Raw genomic sequence first — 24289 nt, 5'->3', positions numbered from 1 at the left:
ACACGCCTGGACGCGATCACTCTATCGCGCTCCACCCATCAGACGCACGCGGCACATGTAACAAAAGAAAGGGGGGAGCTCTCGCGATAAGCGACGAGCATATGTATGGATTCTAACATGAGCGTACCATCCCCACGGCACCCCGCAATCTCCGCATCCAAACGCCCTTCTCCCGTTCCTCATCACCCGCCGCCTCCACCAACTCCTCCAACACTCTCCAATCAAACAGCCCCACTGATCCCTCCTTGGCTCTCCCGCTGCCACCCAATGCGCCAATAAGCCCCTCCACCCCCTGGACGACCTCCTTGCACTCATCTTCCATCGTCGGATCGACTAGAGCGATCCTGTCATACCCGTCGTATGCTTGGCTCTCGGGGACGGTGCTGCCTTGACTTTCGTACTGCGTCTGCAAGCCATCCCCGCGGCGCCAGTGCTCGAGGTTATTAATGATGATTGGGACGTGGGGCGAATAGTGTTCTACCAGAATGTTGTGAAGCGGGTGATGAGGGTAGTGGCGTTTTCGGAGGGAGGGTGCGAGGTAGATGACAGTTTGAGCGAGGTTGTATGGTATTGGAAGGGGAGGGGGTGTATTGGGGCTGGTAAAGATGGCCTTGTGGTCGAAAGTCGATGAGGACGGTTTGGCGGCAGTAGTGGATGTGCTGGTATTGCGGCAGCCGTTGCTTTTGTTGGTGGGAATTGATGCTGGAAGGTTGGGGCGAGCATAGACGGAGGAGCGCCATTTGGGAATCTTGCGTGGGGTAGCGCCTATGGCAAAGTCGTCGACCGAGCCGGTGGCGGGACGTTTCAGTCCTCTCCCAGGAGTCTCTGTGGGGACTCGCAGAGCTGTGCTATCGAGTCTGTTGATTCCTGTTGTTTTTGATGTGAATTGGGTATTTTCCTTGCCGCTAATAGTTGGTGGTGTTGCTGCAGTTGGTGGATACGGGGGTGAAGAAGATGGAGGGCTTGCAAAAAGCGATCGTGGGGTTGTAGCTGAGATGTTACCCTTGGAAATCGGGCCATCTGGCGAAGACTGAGGAGGTGTTGGCATAGGATGGCCGGCCAACATGGGAATTGGCGGGAGCATATATGCCGAAGCACCAGTATAATGCGGCCGCGTGGGAAGCCCTTCTTCGGGCTCCGTGCTCCTCTCTGTAGATACAGTCATCTTCAAGGTGCGTTGTTTCGAAATGATGTCTTCGGCATCTTTTTGCTGCCCGGGGGAAACCTTGGCCATCGCGCTCTTCAGCGGTGCTGCAATGCGAGAATGTGCAAAGGCAGAGCTGGAACAGGAACCTGTAATTTCGCTAGGAGGACACGCGTGCGGCCTCAAATCTGGTCGCATGGTCTTGTGTCTCTTGGATGGATTCTGCTTCGAGTTTTGTCTCCTTAATCCATTGATGTGTTGTTGCAAGCTAATTGCTTCTCGTTCTTCATATAATGACAACTTCTCTCCGGCTGCATCGTCGCCCACTGAGATATCCTTATTGCTACCATGTCTCTCCGTTAGGGTTTTTACAGGTGGTTTCTGAATGGGGCTTTGAAGCAGGTGTGGCTGCGGCTGCGGCTGTCTCAGACGCGTGGTGTTTGGGCCATCGCTATATGGTGAGACTTCGGAATCTGCTCGTGCTGGTGGTGCCTTTGCAGAATTAAACCTTATTGCGACAGGAGGAACCGCATCTGATGCAGCAAAAGTTCGTTTTGGTGGTGAAATGGTGGACAATGTTCGATGGGCGGGATGTCCGGCTGAAACGGGAGAAGTAACAATAGTCTGGGTCCATTGTGTCGACTGCGGAGACACAGGCGTGACTCCCTTTGCAAAGTTGGCAGTGACTATGGGATTTACCGTGGTGCGCCTGGCCTTGATGAGAGCTGTCGCAGGGCTCGGCGTTTTGACGGACGCTTCACTTGATGCAGAGTGCTGCAGCGCTTTTGACTGATTGGAGATTATTGCAGGACTCGGCGTGACAGAGGTATAGTTACGGCCTACATCTTTGAGAGTCGCCAGCAGGGTGGTAGTAGTCTTCCTCGAGTCAAGGCTGCTGCCGTCACGCGATCGGCTGAGCTTTGACATGTAATACTTGACCTTGTCTCGTATGTCCTGTGGATCGTCGTCCGGCGGAGCTTCTTTTGCTTCGCGAGCGGTTTGAGCGAGACCTTCCATAGTAATGCAATCTTCCCATGAGCGGTCCATGTGAGTTCTGAGGACGCGCGGATGCCGTAACATATAGAAGTTTTCGTTGGGCGGCTTCTCAAAACCACTGCCAAGGACCTCAACCACGAGAGGATTTGTGAATACCACGGAGGGAAGTGGGGCTTTGCCCCATTGGATTGCGAATTGTTGGAGTGGATCGTCTTCGTCGAACTCTCTGCAATGGAATTGGCCAATTTGGTTGAGGTACTCCAGCTCCTTCGGCGGAATACAGTGAGATGCCGTGACGATCGCGACGATTCTGAACGTGGGTCTTAGTCGATACGAACCGTCGTCGACCAGACATCCAAGGTAGAGATTCGTGAACTTTAGGTTTGTCTGTCGGCACTTCTGCGCCTCGTGCACGTCATAGCTGGCTGCTACAACTGCAAAGTCTGCCTGGTCTCTAGCACCGCCCATATCAGTCATATAATCCTGCTTGAGCTTGATAAACCCCCGGCACCAACTGCCAGTATCGTCCCGTGCCAGCGAAAAGAATGGGCCGTTTGGCTTCAAGACTAGACCCTCGCAGCGATAAAGCAGAGCGGCAGAGAAGTGGAAAAGCAAGCTTTTTCTGGAAATGTGTTCTGCGAAGTCCAGGGGCTTCCACTCGACGGTTTTTGCTCTGCCCTCGATTTTTGTAACGACATCAGAGAGGCGTTTTCGCCGCCTTGTATGGGGCAACGCCATGGTTACCTCGTCGTCCAAAAGAAGGATGTCAAAGTAAAATATCATGAGATTCTCGTATGGATGCGGCTGAGAGTCTTTGTCGATACCAAGAAAGGAGCCGGACCTCGAGACATGCTTTCTGATCTTGTCAAAATCCACGACTGCGTTCTCAAGCTGGTTGAAGACGACCATCTCTCCAAGCAGGATGCATTTTGAGTTGAACTGGCACTCGGCAGTGTCAAGCCTTAGGCTATCCCTGATTGCTGGAAGAAGGTCTTTCCGGTCCCTGGTGGCGTCTTTGCCGTTCTTGGAAAATATCTGTATTGGTTCGCTCTTGCCTAGGTCCACATGCACCTCGCAAAACTCGCCGTCGTACTTGCGCTCAATAACCCAGGTGCCATCGCCAACCATGTCCAGGCAGTTCTTCATCGATCGGGCCTTGTACCAAGTAGGCCTGCCGATCTTGACGCCGACCTTGGGCTTGAGATGTTGGGCTGCCTGTTCAAGCATGAGCTTCTGCGACAAAGGGTCCGGCTTGGCGTGGTATCGAGCCAGCGGTCCTTTGAGCAGCATCATGGCGGCATCAAAGTCGTTCTGGAATTTAAGTAAGGGCGGGAGCATGAAGTGGAACTCTCCGAGGACGAGATTCTCGTCCAAGACGACGCGGCCAAAGTCCTTGAGAAACAAGCGGACGAACCACTTCTTGTCTCGTGAGTGGATGCGCAGAAGGATATGGGCAAGAATGTTCTGCGGCAGGTCTGCGGAGACATGGTTTTGCACAGCCGGGCTGGAGAATCGAACTTGTGAGGCGATATCGCGAAGGCCGCAGTCGACCTCCTCGACTGTGACGGCATCGCCCCTAGGTAGTGGCTCGCTATCGTGGATTCTTTCAATTCTTTCGAGGCATGCACCAAGATCTCCTCGGCCCGGCAGTCTCCAGGCGCCCAGCTCCCTCACCTTCTCGGCCCTGTAACTGAGACAGCGGGCCACAAGCTTCTCCAGCCTAGGCGCCTTGATGTTGTAGACACGGTCTGTGCGTGTGTGGGGGAATAGGGTAGAGAGGATGGCGGCACCATCGGTATCGGGATGGTTAATGTCCTTGCGATGGCATCGAAACCAGCGCTCAATGGTGGTGCGCACGAGCACGCGCCTGCGGTCGGGAAGGTAAGGGGGGTCGCGGCATTCAATGTCCTCGATGGCCTGGAGTAAATCGCAGATCCAAGTGAAGCGGAAAGTCATGGCGACGGATTATGCAAAGCCAATGGGTATCCAAAATGTCTAAGAAATGGTGAAACAAGGTAAGTCTACGGGTATCGCGTAAGTAGAGGTAGAAAGGTGCTAGCTAGGGCTGCCGCGACAGCCTATACAGCGCGGACATGGGGCATTGGTGGTGAGGTGTAGAGAGGGAGAGGGGAGAGAGGTGATTTGCGCGGGTGGACGCGATGGGAGAGAGTGGGCGGGGCAGGCGAAAAGACGCGTCTTCTTTGTCGGGCAACCACCGCGCGGTCATGTGCCGGAAATAAGGGCGCTCGGACAATGAATCGACGTCAGCTCTTGTACCTCCTTCCAGAAACATTTCTGCCACTTTCTTCTGGTCGTCTGGATCCTCCGTGCAGCCTGCGCTGATGCGAGTTCTCGGAGCTTCCAGCGTTTCTATTGGGCACAGCCATCACCCCATCAATCCCTCACATCCCGATCCGGTGACCTAATCCCATCGAGAGCAATTGTTGCCGCCCGGCCTCAGGTGCTTTTCGAGACAGGCGGCAGGAGGGATGGATCGTGGCTTCCTTTAAATACAGGGCGCGCGCCCACCCCGCATTCGACTTGCCGCTTGCATCCCCGCCCGCCCGACCACCGCACTCTCACCGGCGACGACACCAACAGCAGTCGACAATGTCGGGCTCCTTCAAGGATCGGAACATGGACCTCATCTCCCGAGGCTCCTACAAGTCCACTCCGGGCGGCACCGCCATCTTCATCGGCCTCCGCGCACTCGACCCTCTGCTCCAATACGCCATCCTCGCCCACGGCCTCGGCTCCAACCTCCTCGACGCCGTCGGCCTCGGCGCCCGCCCGCCCCCAATCCTGTCGCTGCGCACCGGCGTCCATCTCATCGATGTGCTCGACCTCAGCGCCCCGCGCCTGGCCCTGCTCTCCATGGCCGTCGGCTCCTCGCTCAAGCAGATCCACTGGCTGACCTTCCTCTCGCGCGAAGAATTCCCCGCAAAAGCCGCCCTCACCGTCGGCATCTTTAACACCGTCGTCAACAGCATCAACACCCTCGCCTTCTGCTCCTCCCTCCTCTCCACCGCCAACCCGCCCCACGACATCAGTGAGAGCAGCCTCGCCCCCGCCGCCGCCGCCGGCTGCGTCCTCTACGTCGTCGGCATCGCCGTCGAGTGGATCTCCGAGATGCAGCGCGCGCGCTTCAAGGCCGACCCGGCCAACGAGGGCAAGCCCTACACCGGCGGCCTGTGGGCGCTAGCCCGCCACATCAACTACGGCGGCTACTCTCTCTGGCGCGCCGGCTTCGCCATGGCTGGCGGAGGCTGGGTCATGGGCACCATTTTCGGCGCCTTCTACCTGTGGGATTTTTCGACCAGGGCGATCCCGGTGCTGGACAATTACTGTTCGGGACGGGTGAGTGACCTTGCGTTTTCTCTTGACTGTCGTTGTGATGTCTGTGCCCGTGCCTGCCACTGACGCCGCAAGTAGTATGGCGAGGACTGGAAGAAGTTCAAGAAACAGACACCGTCTCGGCTGTTGCCGTTCATATTCTAACGCAAAGGCTGGGCGTGCTAAGACCCGTTGCGTTTTTCGCCTGCTCGAAAAAGGTAAAGTACATGAGGAAATTGTAAGTCCCTGTATCATTCCCGGACCTCGATACTTGTTTGGTAAGATGTAATGTGCGTTCTTTTAACGGGACGGTGTTCGATATACGTAAATTGGTTCATGTGCATATGACAGAAATTAGTAACATAAATGGAAGAATGAGAATGATGCATCAAACAAGCATACAGTGCCAATTCCTCGACGAGGAAAGAATGACGAGTCTTCGAACCATTTGTTCTCACGAGAAAGTCTCAGAATCACAGCATAGGGGGACAAAAAGAGGAAGACAAGATAGTTTCCCGTTCAGGTTGGCCAGAGTACCGGAGTTTACACCCTGAAGTCACATTGAAGTATACGCACGCTATAGTAAGGCCAAGCGTACTCTGCCACGTAGCCAAACCTTGCTCGCGCCTATTGAAGGTTACAGAAAACCGCCCTTCACCAATAGTTTTGGACTATCCCGAACTCGTACTTTGCCCGCCCTACTTGTCCCAGATATATTTTTTTACCGAGCCATGCAAGTATTAATGTTACTCCTCGGAACAGCCTTGCCAAAGGCAACGGTAGCCCCAACGAGGTTCTACGCGTTGACAGGACGCTGTTGAAAGTCGATAGCACCGGTAACTAGATGAAGCCGCCTGAGTTAATGCAAAAAGGGTTTAGCGCGTACATATTGGGAGTGCCGCGTATATACTTCTCTTGTATAGACCCTTGAAAGAGTAATCCATTAGTATTGAGTTTCAATAGATGCCCCAACCTCCCAAGTCACGCCCTTTCTTATCTTCTTCCATCGCACGTTGGGAAGTTAGTGAAACAAATACCATTCGAATTTGATGAGCCTCATCAGGACCATTCTCGCAACAGTCACGACATATCAGAACCACCAATCAGTTAGCGCTAACCACATCTTAAACATGCTGAATGGGCCGCGCGTACAATGTTCTAGCCCCCGCATCCCTTTCGCTCGCTCACCTGCTTGCTCGCTACTCTGCATCATCATCGTCATCATCATCATTATCAGCATCATACGATTAGCACTGATGCCATCGCCATCAAAAGAGCCTCGTTGAATTTGGCGAGATGAGAGCGAAGGGACACATAGACAAAAACAAACACACGAGTTTAAAACAAGGCGTGATGACCAATAGCGCTAACCGTGAGCCGCTCTTCCGTACCCGGAAATATATGTCGCAAGCGAACGAGACCCCTCGTGGCCCTCATCACTATGACGAACTTCCATCACACTATGATTCGGCAACCCCCGCGGGCTTGATGAAGTTAGGTAAATCCCCCGACTCTCCCCGAAAAGGAGGGGAGGGAAAATCTCAAGCAGAATAATACCGCACTTGCATTACACTCATATCACTGCATTCGGCAAAAACGCAATGGAGATGGCGGCAAAGTATGGATTGTTGGATTGCGCGATCTCAGTTCGGGTACCGCCCCGAATCCATCCATTTCCATCCGCTACCCCCCAAAAAAGGCAAAAGGGGGAGCCGCAAAGCTGAATCTATATACCATATTGGGCAGACCTTTGAACCCTCAGCTGACTACCGGTCGCTTGAGAACATTTGAAGGTGATGAGAAGGAGAAAACATCAGCTGGCAAGCTATATTGCGTGAGGAGCTTGGCTCAGCTGGAAGGAGAAAGAAAATTGAAAAGTAGAGTCTTACCATCAATCCCATGCTGGCAGGAAAGATCGGCGGACAGATGATTGCTATGAAGTGAAAGAAAAGGTCGGCACCGGCTGCTGATAGGCGTCTTTTTTGTCGTGAAGTCATGAATCTCGTTCCCTTTTTGTGTGTATCTTCGTCCACAGCCCTCTGTCCACAGAACGCTTGAATGCGACAGCCAGAGCTTACAGCGCCATGATGACTATAGCACTGAGGCCGATCAGTGCCATGATAGCTTTCAAGCTCTTGCTCGCAGTATAACCCGGCGCATTGGACCGCTTCGCGGGTGCCACGATTTCATGCCTCTCCGTGATGTCACCTGCAGAGAGACCCGAGGATGCTTTAGCGTCGGGAGTATCAAGCGAGTCATCGGAGTCGCCCGTCTCTGTGGAGCCACTTGGATAGAGCGTAGCGTAGGTAGAAACGACCACAGTGGTCTCGACGGTATTGGTCAAGGTGCTCGTGCCAATGGATTGGAGTGACTTGGGGCAGTTGGTGGCTCCAGGCGGGCAACCAGTGATGGTATAGTAAATGGTGGATCCAGGGACTGTGGTTGTGAGTGTGGTATAGTCTTCGGACTCACCAGCCAATGAGCCATCGGTAGTTGGAGCCGATGCCTCGTTCTCAGTCGTCGTAGGTTCACCGCTGTCATTGGAGTCCGCAACTACATCGGTAGCAGTGTCGCTGCTGGCATCTGTTGAAATAGCCGCAGATTCAGACAGAACGGAGTAGGAGGCAGACGTCTCAGCTGATAAGGAAGCAGTCTCGACAGGAGCAAGGTCCTCAGAGGTGACCTGCGAACTAGTAGGAGTAGAGTACATGGAGGCGGCCTCGGTTTCCTCAAGCGCGGAATCTTTGGTGGTAGGCGCTGCCTCGGTAGAAGAGGTCGTGGTCGCAAGGGTCGGAGAAGATTGGTGGGAAGTAATGATAGGAACTCTGGTGGCAGGGTCCAGGTAGCTGGCGGTCGTTGCCCCATTGACTATCATGGACTGTAAGGTAGCCAAGCTACCAGAGGGAACCTGCCAGGAGAAGAACATCTGGCCGTTCCTACATGACAATGTTAGCGAGAAGCTTACACGTGGCTGATGCAGTGGGCCGCGGCGAAGTGAGGCACCTACCAGATGTGCTGGCAGTAGGAGGCATCAACCTGCGTGACTTTGACTTTCAGGTGACCGGTCGTGGCGCCACCAATCTCCTGGCCAGCGCCCACGCTCATGTCGAGCTGGCCGTCGGTGCGGGTGCACCTGTCCATGGCCAGGAGGTACTTGCAGCCCTTGGAGCCGCATACATTTAAGCAGGCGCCGCAGGTGGTCTTGTCGATGGAGCAGTAGGAGGTGACGCTGTTGAGATCGAGGCTGTCGTAGCCCATTTCGCACCACGGCGGGTTGTACTTGGCGCTGCCGTCCTTGAGAGAAGGATAGTCGTGCAGCGTGGCATCGGTCTCGAAGGTGAGCTGGGCCAGAGCAGTGCCGGCACAGGCCAGCATGCCGGCAGAGAGCAGACCGCGGGATGGATGCATGATCAGATGTGCCTGGAGTGAGGGAGCGTTCCTGGAGCTTGGGGCTTGAAGGCAGCGAAGGAAAGGAAAAGAGGGCAATTGGGTGCCGGCCTCTGTTGAGGAAGTGGGTGCGCTGCTTGCAGCGGGGTGTTGTTGAAAAGGAACGTCTAGAAGCTCTGGACTTCTCAAGGAGCGGCGGCGGCGCCTGGAAGACTCGAAGGACAGTGGAACGGCCAGGAACGGTTGCGGATGTCAGCAAAGGAAAGAGCAGTTTTGTTATAGCAGCGGGCCAGGCGACCATGGTAGTCGCTCCACGTGGAGACCGAGCCACACTCGGCAAGCCCGATGTCGCCCCTGTGCAAACCCGTGCAAACCATCACCTCGCATCGCACTGGCGAGCCAACCGGTGCTGAGGTGGGCCGCGAAGTGGGGGCCTGTAGGGCGAATGCAGGCACCGTTGGTGCTGTGCCGCCTGGGCGCTTGCCAACAACGCGCCGCTCGCCCAACCTACCCGGCGGTCCAGCCAGTAAATCCCGCCCGCTGCCGTCCAACCGCCCGCCCAGCTGCAGGTACCATCTCAGCCCGCCGTTAACGCTTGCCTCTACTGGTCCGCTGAAGAAGCAATCCCTGCATTGACCGCTCCTCAGTAGCGAGTCCAACGCCGCCCGCGCCGCCTGCGCCGCCCGCAAACCGCTCACCCAGCCTCACCCCGGCGCACGCCTTTCTGAAAACCTGTCAACAGGCCAGCATCCCGAGCGGGCCCGCTGTATGTATGACGGCACGATACCCCGTTGGTGGCTTGACAACCCCAATCTAGCTTCACCGGCAAGAACGTGGCCCGACGGCCAACGCAGGGTGAAATCCTTACTATTGTCTCATAATAGAACCGAAAAACACATCTTGCATCTACAGCTTGCTCTTGCCAACGCCCCAAACCTCGGCGGTCGGATTCCGCTCACTCTGCGCCGGCTTGCCTTCTCGCCCGCCTTGCTGTACCTGGCCCGGCTCTCTTGGCACCTGGCCCTCTGCCACGTACAGCGATGACGCTTTGGTGATTGTGTCAATAGCCTCTTGCTCGATGCGGCTGACCAGCTCAGCGCAGCTGGGGATATCGTGGATCAGCCCAATAACTTGGCCCGCCGTCCAGACCTGTAGGAAAAGTACAAAGAGGATTAGCATCTGCAGCAAAAGAGGGGCGCTGAGCACGCATCAGATGCATGTGCAGCTGAGCCGAGACTTACTCCGAAATCCTTGTCACCGTTGAGGAAGACCTGCCTACCCCGCTTGCCCGAGACATACGGGCCAATCTCCTCGAACTTGCCCTCCTTGCTTTCCTTCTCAATCTTGACGGCCTCGTTCGCGACCTGGTTCTTGAACAGGCGCGTCGTGTTCTTCCACCTCCTCATCACCAGCTGGGTATCCGTCTCCTGCGCATTCACGATAGCCTCCTTGATGTTGTTGTGGATCGGCGCCTCGATGGTGCACATGAAGCGCGTGCCCATGTTGATGCCTTCAGCTCCCAGCGCGAGGGCGGCTGCCAGGCCCTGGCCGTCTGCGAAGCCGCCGGACGCGATAAACGGCACCTTGAGCGACTGGCGGGCGCGGCTGAGCAGGATGAAGTTGGTGATGTCGGACTCGCCGACGTGGCCGGCGCACTCGAAGCCGTCGATGCTGAGGAAGTCAACGCCGAGGCGGATGGCGGCTTGCGCGTGGCGGATGGTGGTGCACTTGTGCAGGATGGTCACGCCCGCCTCCTTCAGCTGCTTGATCACCGGCCCGGGCGAGTTGCCCGCCGTCTCGACGATGTTGATGCCCTCCTCGATGATGACGCGGGCGTACGCGCCGTAGTCCGGCGGCACCAGGGCCGGCAGCAGCGTCAGGTTCACGCCGAACGGGTTCTTCGTCATGGTCCTGCATCGCCGGATCTCCTTGCGCAAGTCTTCGGGCGTCGGCTGGGTGAGAGCGGTCAACTGTGTCGGTCACACAACTCGTCAGCTGCGGCTTCCTGTCAAAACACCTCGCTCGGCTTCTCGGCGAACTGGAAGAGAGAGCGCATACGATTCCGAGGCCGCCGGCGTTGCTGACGGCGCTGGCCAGCTCTGCGTATCCGACCCATTGCATCCCACCCTGCACCACGGGCACTACTGGCTGTCAGCCTCGATCGCATGGCTCACGGAAAGCCGAACGCACCCTTGATCCCTAGCTTGCGCGTAAGAAGCGTGTTGAAAGGCATCCTGGCAGCTGCGCGTGTACGTCGGTAAGCAGGAGAGCTGTACTGTCTGGTTCAAAACAAAGACGAAGACAAGCGCTTCAACCAAGGCGTAGTGGAGAAGGCGGCGGGTGACGAAAGGGAAATCTAAGAACGGTCTAAAATCTACAAGAAAGATGTAGGGAAAGGTGATTAGTCTACATGGTGTCGCATCCGAGGGAGAACAGGTGTAGGGCCGTCCTTCCCCACAAGCGGAGGAACCGAGCGACAGCCGAGGCCGCTGCTCTTTCTGGGGTTCGAGCACGCGCCCCTTCACATGCGCCGCCCAATGACTCGCCCCGGACCGCCGACCACCGCCCTCGACTGCGCGGCCACCGAGGACAATTATTGCGTCGTCCGAGCCGGAAACAACGAGGCAGCCGTGATCTTCGCCGGGGTGGGGCTGCATGGACAACGCGCAGAGGCGGGGACACTCGAGAGGCACCGGCATCTTTTGATGACCCTCCCAAGGGTCTTTGCCATCGCTAGGTAAGGAGCAAACACTACTTCATTACTACGGACGTAGACAAGCAAGCTAGACCGCAACCGACAACCCCCAATCCACACGCCAGGAACGCCTTCTCCCTCCTGCGGCACAATCACCGCCCTTTTGTACACTCCCACTACTCGCCCATACCGTACGGGTTGATCCCCCGCTCCACCACGCCCTTCGCCTTGCCGATCCGGTAATCCCGCCCCTTCAGCAGATGCACGAGCGCGCTGGGGATCCCAAAGTCGAACAAGACGCCCACGCCGCCCCTCTTCGTGCACGGCATGAGCAGCGTATCCGTCGGATCGGGCGAGAAGTGCCTGTCGACCAGCTCCTCGAGGCGGTCCCGCAAGCCGGTGCCCTCGCCGGCGGGCGGGTACTGCAGGCGCAGCTCGTGGGCGAGCAGGTCGTTGCGCAGGTTGTGCGCCAGCACCGGCACCGCGTCGTACACGTCGCCCGTGCGGTTCTTGCTGTACGCCGCGCAGTCGCCGATGGCGTAGACGCGGGGCGGCCCCGTACTACTACTGCCGGCCGCTCGCTCGACGACGCGCAGCGTCGACGGGTGCGTCCGGACGTAGCCCGCCGCGTCGACCAGCGCCGACGGCAGGAACGACGTGTTCGGCTTCACCCCCGTGCACGCCACGAACACGTCCGTCGTGATGGTCGTGTCGTTGTTCAGGTGGCACGCCGTCTGCCCGGCCGGTCGACGCGCGCCGTCCGTCGTCGCCGTCGTCTCCGTCGCCGCTATCAGCCGGATGTTGTGCAGCACGTGCACGTGGTTGCGCCGCAGCTTCGCCTCCGCCTTGCGGCCGAGCTTGGGCGCCAGGTCCGGCAGCAGTCGGCCGTGCCCGGAGACGAGCGTGATGGTCTTGGGCCGCCGCGGCGGGTCGCATGCGAGCGGGTCTGCCGGTCTGCGCAGCCCCAGCCGCGCGAGGATGGGCTTGGGTGGCGTGCTGTTGAAGTAGACTGCGAGCTGGCCTGCTGTTTCGACGCCCGAGGCGCCGCCGCCGACGACGACGATGCTGTTGGCGTTGCGGAGGCGCTTGTGGAAGTCCTTCAGTGCGGCTAGGGTCTTTTCGTGGGGGCCGTGGAGAGAGAGGAGCGGCGAGTCTGCGGAACTCCCGGTAGCGAATATCAAGGCGTGGTAGGTCAGAGTCTTGAAAACGCTGCCTTTGGTCCTCGCCGTGGGCTTCTCAGTGGGCGTGCTCACGGTAGATCCGCGCTGATCCGTGTCCACCACGTTCGGTCTGGTTGTGAGTGTAATGCTGACTTTTCTTTGAGCCGTGTCGATGAGTCCAGCTGTTCCTTGGACAAAAGCGAACTCCTCTGGCGAGTAATTACTGAACCCTTTGATGACTGGGGAGAACATCGTGTCGAGCGGGACTAACTCAGCCGATACCAGGGCCCGGGGAGCGGCCATATTCCAGTAGAGATGACTAGACGGTGTTACCAGCACGACTCGGTATTTCGGTGCTCCATCGAACGTCTGAAGGCTAGGAATGACATTCTTCAGGAGGTTGTGAGCAACCGAGAGACCTGCAAACGACGCACCAAGGACCACGATGTCGAGCGCGTCCTGATAGACCATGCCTGCAACTTGAAGATAGTCGTCAAGTGAGGATCGGGGAATTACACGCAGCGCGAGGCTGGGCGTTTCAGAGACGACTCAGTGCATCATTGCTGAGACTTATAGAGACAAGGACGACGCACTTCGCTCCAAATGGCAGTAGTGAGGCCGCATTGGTCTGTATCAGAGAGCGCTTTGTGAGATGGGGCGCGGCTGTTGACGGATATGTAGAGAAATCATGGCTGAGAGTGTGAGACAAAGGACATAATACGAATGCAGCAAAAGAGGGCCATTGTTGTCAGCCAAGCTGCGAAAGCGATGGAAGCTGGCTTGGCGGCTGATTATGCAGACTCGCGAACACTGACGAAAGCATGCGAAGTACACGATTAGAAGCGAAAATTCATTGGAAAAGCTCTGTGCAGGACAAGCACGAAGCGGGCGGCACACCGCGCCACTGTCACCCCGTTGTGGTGAAACCGTGCTACACAGTAACCCTTGCTGAGCTAACGACTCCGTTACACAGAGAAGAGGAAAATGAGAAGGCAGCTACAAGAGGAGCGAAACCCCATTCAAGTATGGTATCCTTGAGAGAACAAATGGTGTTTGGAGAAAACAATGAATGATTAAAAGGGAAAGAGAAGGGTCAGAATTGAAGCTTGTTCAGGACCGTAAGAGTGGCGATAATAGTTCCTGGAAAGCTCACAGATCAGCAGAGTATAGACTCTACAGAGGTGGCTTGGACTGAAGATTTGCCGGGCGAAGCAGAGTAAAACATGCTCGCTTTTCTGTACATACGACAAGTCAGCTGAGTATCCGAGTTGCTATTGATTTTACATTGCATACACTCAGTCCATTCCCACAGGACTTGGCGGCGGCTGTGGAGGCGGCGAAGGCGGATCCTCGCGAGAAAGTTGACGCATAGTCGGATTGCGTTCAATGAAGCAGTTGACTAGTTCGGGCACAATCGGTCGAATCCGACGGGAATAGGGCGACGCACTTCGTCGGCCAGGCTGAACCCAAACAGTTACATGCATTGTACGGTAATGAGAGGTGAGCTGCTCGCCCTCACTATGCCTTGACCACGCCAGATTGTCCCTCAATGACATCGTGAAGTTCGATTGAGATATTGGGGAAAATGAAAAGGTGTCGGAGGTGTCAAGATATTTGAGCTGCAAACAAAATAGATAGGCACGTAGCCTACGTTGTAAGGAATGCTGTCGCCTTTCTTCCGTTGCCATGACCAGTATTTAAAGTGAATGAGCACGGAGAAGGCATGTGAGGCTGTTTAACCGAATGAACAATCATTTTCCGCCCCTTCCAAATCTTTCATGAATAGCAGCAGTCAGGAAGGGGCATGAGTAAAATTTCTACCGTACGGTAACTCAATATCCAGTTAAAAGACTGAAGATAAAGGGAGCGATTGCAGAAGAGGGAGCACAAGAAACAGATTCCCGGGATCAACGCGATGAACGTGGTACAAATCCGCGAAGGAATACCCAGTGGGGTAAATCAGCGAGGGAGTGCTGCTCTAAATGTCCGTCTTGTTTGTGTGACGGTCAAATGGTTTGCTGCAGGAGGCCGATTGTTGCATTAACTCCTGCATGAACGCTTGGTTGAAGCGGCGAAGCAACCAATGAGGAAATGGACCATCGCAAAAGGTCACGTCGTAGGTCGTTATTCTTAGTAAATCGGGAATCGGATGCTGAAGTCAGAGTCCATGTTCAAGCCCCGAACGCGCCTACCCAGCAATAATCATTTCTGAACCCGAGCATCTCAAATACCCCACGGTTCCGGGTAGCAGTCGGGATCACAGGTGTCGTATAGTTGCGAGTGTTGGTATTTCAGAGCAATTCCGCTCCGTCTCGACCGCTTAATTGGTCCAAAAGCCAAGCACCGAGACCGCCGTCTCTGCATTCCAGTATTTCCAGCTCAGCTTTCATATTGAGCATCAACATGATCTGAAGATTTCGTTTCAGTTCATTGTAAGTGTTGTCCTCCGAGTGGGAGTCTTTGCGAAGCATTTGCGAAGCCTTCCTACGGTCTCGGTACGATAATGAGAGTAGTCCTTCGGTATGGTGAACGTTGGCTGTTTGTGAAACCCCGAGCTCAGACTCCGCTAGGGCCATGATATCGACACTTTTGATGCCAAGCCATTGCATACTGGGTACTTTGACAGAGTCGCCCTCGTGAGACAGAGTGATTGAGCCATACTTGTATGTGCACATGATGCTCAATCCATCGGGATCCATATCGACTAAAGCGAGAATCGGTATCATCGAGTTGCCGAGGGTTGACACGGCGCTGATCTTGTGTAGGAAAATGCGAGTGGACAAGTCTGGGTAGCCTTTGCCCTGTATATCTGGTAAGCACAGCTGATAGTTATCTGCACTCGTTGGCGTGGACGACAATGCACAGCCAAATACGCCGTCATACCGTGACCATGATACTCGAATGTTTCAATTTTCCCCAAATCTTTGATGCCGCAATCGAGCGGAAGGTAGCCTTGAATAATACTGTGAGCAATACACAAGTGACAAGGGCATCCCGTCTACCTCTTTCTCGACGACTAATACCCGTTCTGCATTTGTCTGCATTACGTCTCCATCTTCGATGCTGGGTACGAGGTGACCGGAAGGGTCATTGAACTTGTAGACAGAGACCCCATCGGCCTTCAGAATCGTCAAATCACCAGTGACAAGTCCCTTTGCAGCTGCAGACTGTGTGATTGTTACCACGGGCGAAGCCTTGCGTGCTAAAGGATGCGTACCACATTGAGTAACGATCTCGAGGCCCCAAAGGTCAAAGCGATGTCGTCCACGTATCTATCGACTACCGCCTGATTTGCGAAAAGGGCTGGGTGTCGGTAGTAGATCTCTCTGCGACAACGTAAGCCATGTAAATGTGAGATGAGCCAGGTGTGAAGCAAAACAGTAACAAGTACAATGCAGAGATTACCGTTTGGAGACAACACAGTCTGTCACCAGAGCTTCATGAATGATCTCCAGGATGCGTATCAAGACAGCTAGTTCAGGTCAGTATAGATTGATGTTGTTTTGCTCAAGATACAAACTGAATCTCCATGCCTCTCCGGCCGTCCTCCCTGGAAAGCGTATGAGTCTGCCGCGTGCAAGGCCGGCTGGTTGTGCTGGAGTGCGGGATTTCAAGAACAGGGCCAGCGAGTCTCCACCGGTAAGAAGTGCGTCAAGCATAGACTCGAAGACGGATTCGATGTCGGATATCACGCGGTTTTTGTCACAAACGGCGGGCGCATCATCCGGCACAAGAACCCCGTGCATGGGGAGGTCTTCCGTATCCACGAACAGGTCTTCCCCGAGCCATTGGGTATCAAATTCCATGAACTCGTTGTCGCCGGGAGCTAAGTGGTGGGAGAGAGAGATGCCCACAGTTTCATCAGACATTACCCCAAGTGTGGATTGGCCTGGATCTGTAAGTGGTTCCTCACGTGGTTCTTGAGGTGAAGTTGCATCAAACAGCATGTGTTCGTCGAGATCCATCGTCGACAGGGAAAGCCGGCCGGCGGTGACGGGGAGAGATGAATGGCGGGGCGGAGATCTGCGAGCAAGGGCACCTGCTCTTTCTTGTTGGCGCGTTGCGCACGGACCGGCAGGCAGAGACGCGCCTGGGTCGCGTTGGCATTGACGTGCTTGCCTTCCACAACTTCCTCCGAGCCGCTTCCGCGCCATAGCAGCCTCTCGCCTCGAAAAACACCTCGCTCCTTTTCCGTTCCGTTCCTTTCTGGCCTTTTCGCGCACCCATAGCGCGCCATCCAACCGGATTCGGCGCAATGGCTGACACTCTACTACAACCTGCGTCCCCGTCGCGGAAGCGGCCTGCTCCAGACGATCTTGACATGCCCGACATACGAGCAACTCCTGTCAAGGACGCACCCAGCTCCCCCCAAAGCTCCAATCTGTCCACACCGAAGTCAATCGCCTCGCCTGATCAGAGTCCGCTACCTCAAGGCGACACTGCCCAAACCCACTTGTCTCCCGCTCCGAGCAACCTGGCACCTACTGCAACAGCCAATTCATCGACTACCGGAGCGACGTCGACGAAGCGAAGACGGCTGACAACGCAGGAAAAGGAAGAAAAGGCGAAGGCACGCGAAGAAAAGAGGTTGCAGAAGGAGGAGGAGACGCGCCAGAAAGAGGAGGCTAAAAAGCTCAAAGAGGAGGCCAAGAAACTCAAAGATGAGGAATCGAGGAAGAAGAAGGAGGAAGCTGAGGCCAGGAAGCGTGAGAAGGAAATGGAGAAACAGAGGAAAGCTGAGGAGCAGGAGAAGAAAGCAAAGGTACGGGCGTAAACCAAGCTTTATGAGCTCTGCTAACGTACCTCGTTCTCTCTCAGGCTCAACCCAAGCTCAACCAATGGTTTACCATGAGAGGCCCCGGAAACACCACTGCTGAGCTTCCGCACAGGCGAAAATCCGTTTCAGCCGAGCCGGGTGAACCCGCTGCCAGCCCCTCCAAGCCTCCCTCGCCTCAGAAGAAAGTCCAGTCCGATTATGAGCAGACGTTTCTCCCGTACGAGAAGAAGACACATGAGATTTTGGCTCCGCAGACGCTATTCTGGGCAGACCGAAGCGATGCAGACAGAGAAGCGGCCATTGCGAGGCTGAACGGGATGGCGGCTTCTGGCTCGGAGCACACCAAGCAGCAGGTCCTGAATCTGCTCGAGAAGCGCGACTTCAGCACACTGCTAGGCATTCCAGCTGCAGAACGAGGGAAGAGAGGTGTCAGGTACCCACTCGTGAGGGATATCGTTGCTCAACTACAAGGCTCGTCAGACCAACCTGTTGATCTGACCGAAGAGACTTCAGAAAAGAAGATGCGAGGCCTTCTTGAAACCCTTAAGGCTGTCCCTATGAAGTACATTCACTTCACTGAGGATGTTCGGCCACCCTATTGCGGCACGTTCACAAAGATTCAGTCCGATCGGGAGTCTCGGAGACTTGCAATCAAGCCTTTCTTGAGAAGTCTACCCGAGGCTAATTACGACTATGACTCGGAATGTGAATGGGAAGAGCCCGAGGAGGGAGAGGATTTGGACGCGGAAGATGAGGAGGACCTTGACAGCGATGGAGCAGAAGACCTCGAAGATTTCCTTGAAGATGATGATGAAGCGGCGCACAGTAAACGCCGTCTTATAACAGGAGACCTAGAGCCGGTCTCTACTGGTCTTTGCTGGGAAGACAGCAAGGGAGTGTTGAGAAAGGCGGATGGTTCTTGTGACTCTAAGATGACGTTATCGGAGTTTAGAATGGGCGTTCTGCTCGGTAGGTCATTCCCAAACTTTTTCGACAAGCTGAACTGACGAAGGAAAAGAACCAAGGCCGAAGTCCATTGATCCTTTCTCGACAGCTTATTGGGAGACCCAACCGCAGCCAGCATCAAGTTCAGAAACCAAGCATGCGTTTGGCACGATGCAACCTCCTAGGTTGCCGCTTCACGCCCGTCCTGAGAATGGTGCGGATGTCAACGTCAAACTTCCTGCAAAGACAGCGAATGGCTCTGCTGGGGTTCCGAAACCACCCAAGAGGACCATTCCCGTAGAGCTCATGGCGGAATTCAAGGATGCGATCAAGGGAAGCGACCTGACGAAGATCGCCTTAATCGAGGCTCTCAAGAAGAGGTAGGTCTGGAATCTAACCGTACGTAGGTATTGACTGACACAAGCAGATTCCCAAAGGTTCCGAAAGACGCGATTACGAACACCCTCTCACTCGTCGCAAAGCGTGTTGGGCCCAGCGCCGCGGAGAAGCGCTGGACTCTCCTCGACACATGATCGCCTTTATCTTCCGATACGCAGATGACGACCGTTCAGCTCACATCTAGTTTTCCTTGCATCGCACACATGCATGTATTATTACACAACCACGGTTGCTTCATGCAGCACTCACTGTGCGGGGACGGGAGAAAGATTTGCCTTTCAGTCCTCCGTCGCCAACGATTTGTCCATCATAGAAGGTCCAGGTCTTATCTTGCGGTGCCGCATGAGAGCATGCTAAGCCTTGTAAGCTTACTCCGGGTGTTCATCACAGCCCAGGCCTGCAGCCATACGCGTCATGGCACGACGCGATAGAGCAGGCGTGGAAACAACAGGCATACGCGTCTTGTTCAGATTTTTCGCGGACAATGCTATCAGCGCAGTAAATACTTCATTGCAGAAGACTTGCCGTGTCTCGCAAGACACGAAATGGGTACGTGGGGGCTAATGGGGGGCCTGGTTCATCGAGTGGCAGCTATTTTTGCTTCGACGTTAGATGGCGACACGGTTGTGCCTCATGCCACCAGAGTTCTGCCTTCAGCCAGAAGGCGAAGAGGGCGAAGACGCAAGAACACGGAGCGGGGCCTCGGAACGCATACAGGCTATAAGTATGGCTGTAGAAATGACTATACATAGCTACCTTTCCCCCGCACAAGCATGAAAGGGTGTGTAGCGCAGCACGTGATTGTATTACGCGCTGAGTCTATTTTTATCGGGCAACCTACAACGCTGCATTCCAACCCACCTCCTCCACTCCGCAAGAAACCCACCAGCCCCTTCGGCGGCCCGGCAGCAGCCAATCATTCAGCCGCCCAGACACGAACGCCTATCATGCGCCTGGCCGCAGGTCGCACATCTCTGATTGGAGCACCGCTCAACCTGCATCTCCTACGCCGTCAGCAGCCGCTGACATGACCTCGCGCTAGCATTGTACGACCAGTAGTGCCTCGGAAAGCGGAGGGCAGCATGTCTCATCTCACGCTTGACTTTGGTTGCGGGTCCAGCAGGCACATGTCCAGCGAATGCCGCCTATCAGCATCGAGGTGGCGGCGCCCAGAGTGCTGCAGTCCTGATGATGAATGCAGGACTAAGTGCCGACCAGTGTTCTGCGACCGGAGGCAAAAAGCCGTCAGCCCCAGGGCATGCGGGCACGAGCTAAAATTGCTTTATACGGCGGGAGGCGCCCTCTCGGCAGGGCGGGGCTGTCCTCCAAAGCGGTCTTTTCTTCAGTCGCTCCATTTCTGACCATGACCACTTGATCCTTCCTCTGACAGTCTGACCAACAACCTCATCCACCGGCGCAACACGTTTGTGGTTCATGATGCGGTTGCTACTTGTGCTCTACTTTAGCGGCTTGTCCCTTGGTCTCAACTGTTCAATCCCACCAGTCTATGTCGACATCCACATGCGCGCGGTGCATGGCACTGGAGTACAGCAGTATGGATCGTTCCTGGGCATGGGCACACCCGCACAGAACCTGTCATTATGGCCTTCGATCACCCAGAATGAGACTTCGGTCGCTGCAGAGCAATTCTGTGAGCACAGCAAGCTGGCGGATTGCATAGACAACACTGGCGGAATTGTCGATGTCACCGAGTCGCCTAGGTAGGCATTTGTATTTCCTACTCTCTGCAGCTTCAGGCACGAAGCAAGACAGAAACATCAATTTGCGTGAACGCCAAGGACATCCCATCAACCTGCCGTCTCATGCTCAAATGCTGACTCAAAGCAGCTGGAAGCAAGACGATGACTACCAATCCGCAGACCTCACCGAGACAGCTTTCAACGACAGCTTTGGCGGCCGTGATGTGATGCAAATGTACACTCACTACTTCCGCACCGACCCGGCATGGCAGACGCTCCTCCCGGACATGCGCTTTACCATGGCGACGGATGGCGACAAAAACCCTGGGATCCTTGGGATGGGCTCGCGATCAACCATGCTGCAGCGCCTCTTCGAGGTGGGCATGATCGCGGGACGAACGTACGCGCTGTATATCGGCAACAGCTTCGAGCGGGCAGGCGGACTGGCCATCGGCAGCAACACCTTCGGCGGCTACGACCCGCGGCGCTTCAAGGGAGAGGTGCACAACTACACCATGACGCAAGGCCGTACGAATCCACTCAAGGTGCACGTCACCGACATCGTGCTCGACGACCCAACCGGGTCCATGACGCAGAACGTGTCATTGCTCGACCGGGCGCGCTTCGCCAACCTGTCCGAGGAGCTCGAGAACGGCTTCGAAGCCAGCATTACCACAGACCAGTTCCCGTTCAAGCTGCCGAAACAGGTCGTCCGCAACTACAAGCAGCAGCTTGGGGCGGTGTCGTCGGATTACGCCGACGGCTCGTTGCGACTTTCCAGGCCGTTCAACGGTACCATGACGGTCGTGCTATCGGATGGCTTCCGAGTGACGATGCCGCCCGAGATGATGTTCAACGTGTCGGGCATCTCGCCCGTGGCGGACGTGGCCGAGGACCAGGACAACGATGACGAGAACGACGACGGACCGTTCCTGCTGGGCTCGGCGTGGCTCACGCAGGTGTACCTGATGCTGGACTACGAGGAGTACTCGTTCCACCTGGCACAGGCGATCCCCATCGTCCCTTTCAACCAGCCGGCGACGTGGTGTCCGCGCACGGTGCCGCGACCTGCAGATTCAGGGAGCGGGCACCGCGGATTCGCGGCGAGAGGGTTGATCGGGGCGGTGCTGGGCGGCGTCATCGGCGGACTGGCACTGACGGCGGCGGCACTCTGGGCGTACGTGTGGTGGGTGCGAAGGCAGCTGGAGAGGGAGCAGAGGCGGTTGTCGCAGGATAGCATTGAGATGACCAAGGCGGATTTCGAGCAGGTGCCGAGCGAGTACGGCCCGTCGAATGACAGCCAACCGTTGTGGCCGAGGTGAATTGCTTGTTCTGTGTTAGATACCATTTTCTACGTTGATTTCTTTGCTGCTCAAAACTCTCTCCAGCGCTTCTGCAGCGGTGTTTCATGACTGCTCTTTTCCCGTTTCCCTTCCCTCTCCTTTGGCGCTACCAGCGTCCTGTAATAAGAACGAGATAGAAAAAGTATGTTAATCCATATGCCTGCGGTCCGCAGCAATCCGATTGATACAAATCCGCTGCGCCGCCTGGGAAGCCCCTGCTCACATCGTTTTGCGCCTTCCGGGTTCTTTGTGCAGTGAGCAGCATCCGTGTCGCTCCTCCCCAATTCGAAAGCTGAGGTCCACAGTCGGTGTGGAGAGAAGCGAGTTATTTCCGGCGCTCGGCAGGTGACATCACCGGCTAGGCGCGCTCGCAACCCTCCGATTCCACCTCCGACTTTGGTTCGACACCTTTGGCCTACCGGCAGATTTCCCCAAGGCTCAGCAGCCGCGCATGGTGAGCATCGCAGTGGCAAAGGAGGCTGCGGCTTCCCAAATCTCCCCAGATGACGGCGAGCGGCCATCGTTCGCGCTTGTCGACGCGCTGGCAACCGTTGCTCTGGTGTGGTATGTGATCGTTGTCGTGGTTTCCGCCGTCGGCTACATCCAGCTGTAAGCTCTCCTGCCCGCATTCCGCCGTCTTTGCTGACCCCGTTCCCAAAGACGGCGATGGTACTCGTCTCCGCGTCCGCCGGCCTTCTGCCTCACACAGCTACCGCCCGACGACATCCCACACGTCACCGTCATCCGCCCGGTCAAAGGCCTCGAGCCCAGCCTCTACGACTGCCTTGCCGCGACCTTCCGCCAGACCTACCCGCTGCAGAAGCTCACCATCTTCTTTTGCGTTTCGTCACGCGATGATCCGGCCTACCCGACGCTGCAGCGCTTGGTCGACGACTTCCCCGCCTTCGACGCGAAAATTCTTGTCGAGACCGACGATCCTCTGCTCAATGGCAGCACCGAACACGACCATGGCGACCGTCCACCCATGGGCCCCAACCCGAAGATCAGGAACATGAGCAGGGCCTACCGCGAGGCCAAGGGCGATATTGTGTGGATCCTTGACTGCAACGTGTGGGTCGGCCGCGGCGTGTGCGGTCGCATGGTCGACACGCTGTGCGGCTACGGCGGCCGCCGGAAGAACAAGTTCGTGCATCTGCTACCGCTGGTCGTCGATACCGACACGGCGCCGCACGGCGAGGAGTCGCAAGGGCTGCTCAACGGCGACGCCAATGGCCACGGTCGCGCCCACGTCGCGTCGAGCAGCACCGCGACCTACGAGCTCCGCAGCAGCGGCAGCACCTCGACTCGCAACGCACGCATCTGGCAACTGGGAGGTGGTAGGCTGGAGGAGCTGTTCATGTCGTCGAGCCATGCCAAATTCTACACGGCCATCAACACGGTGCTCCTCGCGCCGTGCATCGTCGGCAAATCCAATATGTTCCGCCGCTCGCACCTGAACGCCCTGACCGGCCCGCTGCCGCAGCAGGCCGAAGGCATCGACTTCTTTTCCGAGAACATCTGCGAGGATCACCTCATCGGCGACCGCCTGTGGCGGCAGCAAGTCCCCGCGGAGAAGACCCAAGGCGAATCCTGGGGCAAGCACGCCATGTGCTTCGGCGACCTAGCCATCCAGCCCATGGCCGGCATGAGCGTGCCCGAGTACATTGCCCGCCGCGTGCGCTGGCTGCGCGTGCGCAAGTTCACCGTCACCCTCGCCACCCTGGTCGAGCCTGGCACCGAGTCCTTCCTGTGCGCCCTGTACGCCGCCTTCGCTGTCACGACCTTGCCCTTCTTCCACGACACGCTTTGCATGCCCCAGACATGGACGGCCTTTTGGGTCTTTTGGTTCGTCAACGTCGCCCTCTGGTGCTTTGTCGATTGGACGCTGTACCGCAAGCTACACTCGGCGAACAGCATCGAGGTTGATGAGTGCACGCCGCCGTTTGCGAGACCGCCGAAGACGCCTAATGGTACGAGGAGGCCATTTGAAGAGTGGTTTCTCGCGTGGTTGGGCAGGGAGGGCCTGGCGTGGCCCGTCTGGGCGTGGGCCGTGTACGGCGGCGTCACTGTGAAGTGGAGGGGGAAGAGGTTCTGGGTCGGATTCGACATGAAAGTCCATGAGATCAAGGAGAAGGGGGAGGAGGGGAGCGAGAGAGGGAAGGCAAGGAGGGATTGATGAGTAGACGCGGCCAGGAGATCGGGATGATGGCAGAGACGGAAGCCAAGCAACTCCGGTGGGTTCCTTCGTATTGCTCTCCCAAAACGGAATCCCGAGGCGCCTATTTGCTTCTGTCATGGAACAGAAAAAAAAAGGTCAAACATAGCATTATCGGAGAACAGGTATCATCACAACATTGTAATTACTGTATACATAAAAAGAAAAGCTCACGCCATGATCCTCCCAAAAACG

The 24289-nt window shown here is 56.2% G+C and overlaps 9 protein-coding genes across 9 annotated transcripts; 4 read left to right on the top strand and 5 right to left on the bottom strand.

Annotated features, from left to right (window-relative positions):
* Positions 1-112: 112 nt before the first annotated feature.
* Positions 113-4096, bottom strand: BKCO1_3400058 (atp-dependent dna ligase domain-containing protein; the record flags this gene model as incomplete). The annotated part of the gene is made up of 1 exon (XM_020274677.1): positions 113-4096. The coding sequence occupies one exon, from the start codon at positions 4094-4096 to the stop codon at positions 113-115; it is 3984 nt and encodes a 1327-aa protein (XP_020129252.1).
* A 654-nt stretch (positions 4097-4750) lies between these two features.
* On the top strand, positions 4751-5638 carry BKCO1_3400057 (uncharacterized protein; the record flags this gene model as incomplete). The annotated part of the gene is made up of 2 exons (XM_020274676.1): positions 4751-5497; positions 5573-5638. 2 exons carry the CDS (start codon positions 4751-4753, stop codon positions 5636-5638), a joined length of 813 nt encoding a protein of 270 aa, XP_020129240.1.
* A 1909-nt stretch (positions 5639-7547) lies between these two features.
* BKCO1_3400056 (concanavalin a-like lectin glucanase) lies at positions 7548-8881 on the bottom strand (the record flags this gene model as incomplete). The annotated part of the gene is made up of 2 exons (XM_020274675.1): positions 7548-8409; positions 8481-8881. The coding sequence occupies 2 exons, from the start codon at positions 8879-8881 to the stop codon at positions 7548-7550; spliced, it is 1263 nt and encodes a 420-aa protein (XP_020129241.1).
* Positions 8882-9766: 885 nt separating this feature from the next.
* BKCO1_3400055 (2-nitropropane dioxygenase) lies at positions 9767-11093 on the bottom strand (the record flags this gene model as incomplete). The annotated part of the gene is made up of 4 exons (XM_020274674.1): positions 9767-10009; positions 10102-10830; positions 10919-11001; positions 11051-11093. The coding sequence occupies 4 exons, from the start codon at positions 11091-11093 to the stop codon at positions 9767-9769; spliced, it is 1098 nt and encodes a 365-aa protein (XP_020129242.1).
* Positions 11094-11731: 638 nt separating this feature from the next.
* BKCO1_3400054 (fad-dependent pyridine nucleotide-disulfide oxidoreductase) lies at positions 11732-13186 on the bottom strand (the record flags this gene model as incomplete). The annotated part of the gene is made up of 1 exon (XM_020274673.1): positions 11732-13186. One exon carries the CDS (start codon positions 13184-13186, stop codon positions 11732-11734), a length of 1455 nt encoding a protein of 484 aa, XP_020129243.1.
* A 1820-nt stretch (positions 13187-15006) lies between these two features.
* Positions 15007-16662, bottom strand: BKCO1_3400053 (meiotic recombination protein spo11; the record flags this gene model as incomplete). The annotated part of the gene is made up of 6 exons (XM_020274672.1): positions 15007-15516; positions 15599-15667; positions 15718-15882; positions 15933-16041; positions 16121-16187; positions 16236-16662. The coding sequence occupies 6 exons, from the start codon at positions 16660-16662 to the stop codon at positions 15007-15009; spliced, it is 1347 nt and encodes a 448-aa protein (XP_020129236.1).
* A 308-nt stretch (positions 16663-16970) lies between these two features.
* Positions 16971-18970, top strand: BKCO1_3400052 (chromatin assembly factor 1 subunit a; the record flags this gene model as incomplete). Its single annotated transcript, XM_020274671.1, has 4 exons — positions 16971-17477; positions 17534-18461; positions 18511-18817; positions 18865-18970. 4 exons carry the CDS (start codon positions 16971-16973, stop codon positions 18968-18970), a joined length of 1848 nt encoding a protein of 615 aa, XP_020129237.1.
* A 1303-nt stretch (positions 18971-20273) lies between these two features.
* Positions 20274-21858, top strand: BKCO1_3400051 (aspartic-type endopeptidase; the record flags this gene model as incomplete). The annotated part of the gene is made up of 2 exons (XM_020274670.1): positions 20274-20557; positions 20685-21858. The coding sequence occupies 2 exons, from the start codon at positions 20274-20276 to the stop codon at positions 21856-21858; spliced, it is 1458 nt and encodes a 485-aa protein (XP_020129238.1).
* A 472-nt stretch (positions 21859-22330) lies between these two features.
* Positions 22331-24055, top strand: BKCO1_3400050 (ceramide glucosyltransferase; the record flags this gene model as incomplete). Its single annotated transcript, XM_020274669.1, has 2 exons — positions 22331-22488; positions 22540-24055. 2 exons carry the CDS (start codon positions 22331-22333, stop codon positions 24053-24055), a joined length of 1674 nt encoding a protein of 557 aa, XP_020129239.1.
* Between the last annotated feature and the right edge of the window lie 234 nt (positions 24056-24289).

The sequence above is a fragment of the Diplodia corticola genome, assembly GCF_001883845.1.
Source record: "Diplodia corticola strain CBS 112549 chromosome Unknown scaffold34, whole genome shotgun sequence".
NCBI classification, from domain to species: Eukaryota; Fungi; Ascomycota; class Dothideomycetes; order Botryosphaeriales; family Botryosphaeriaceae; genus Diplodia; species Diplodia corticola.
The sequence above is the reverse complement of the archived record's forward strand: the minus strand, read 5'-3'. Positions and strand labels throughout refer to the sequence as shown.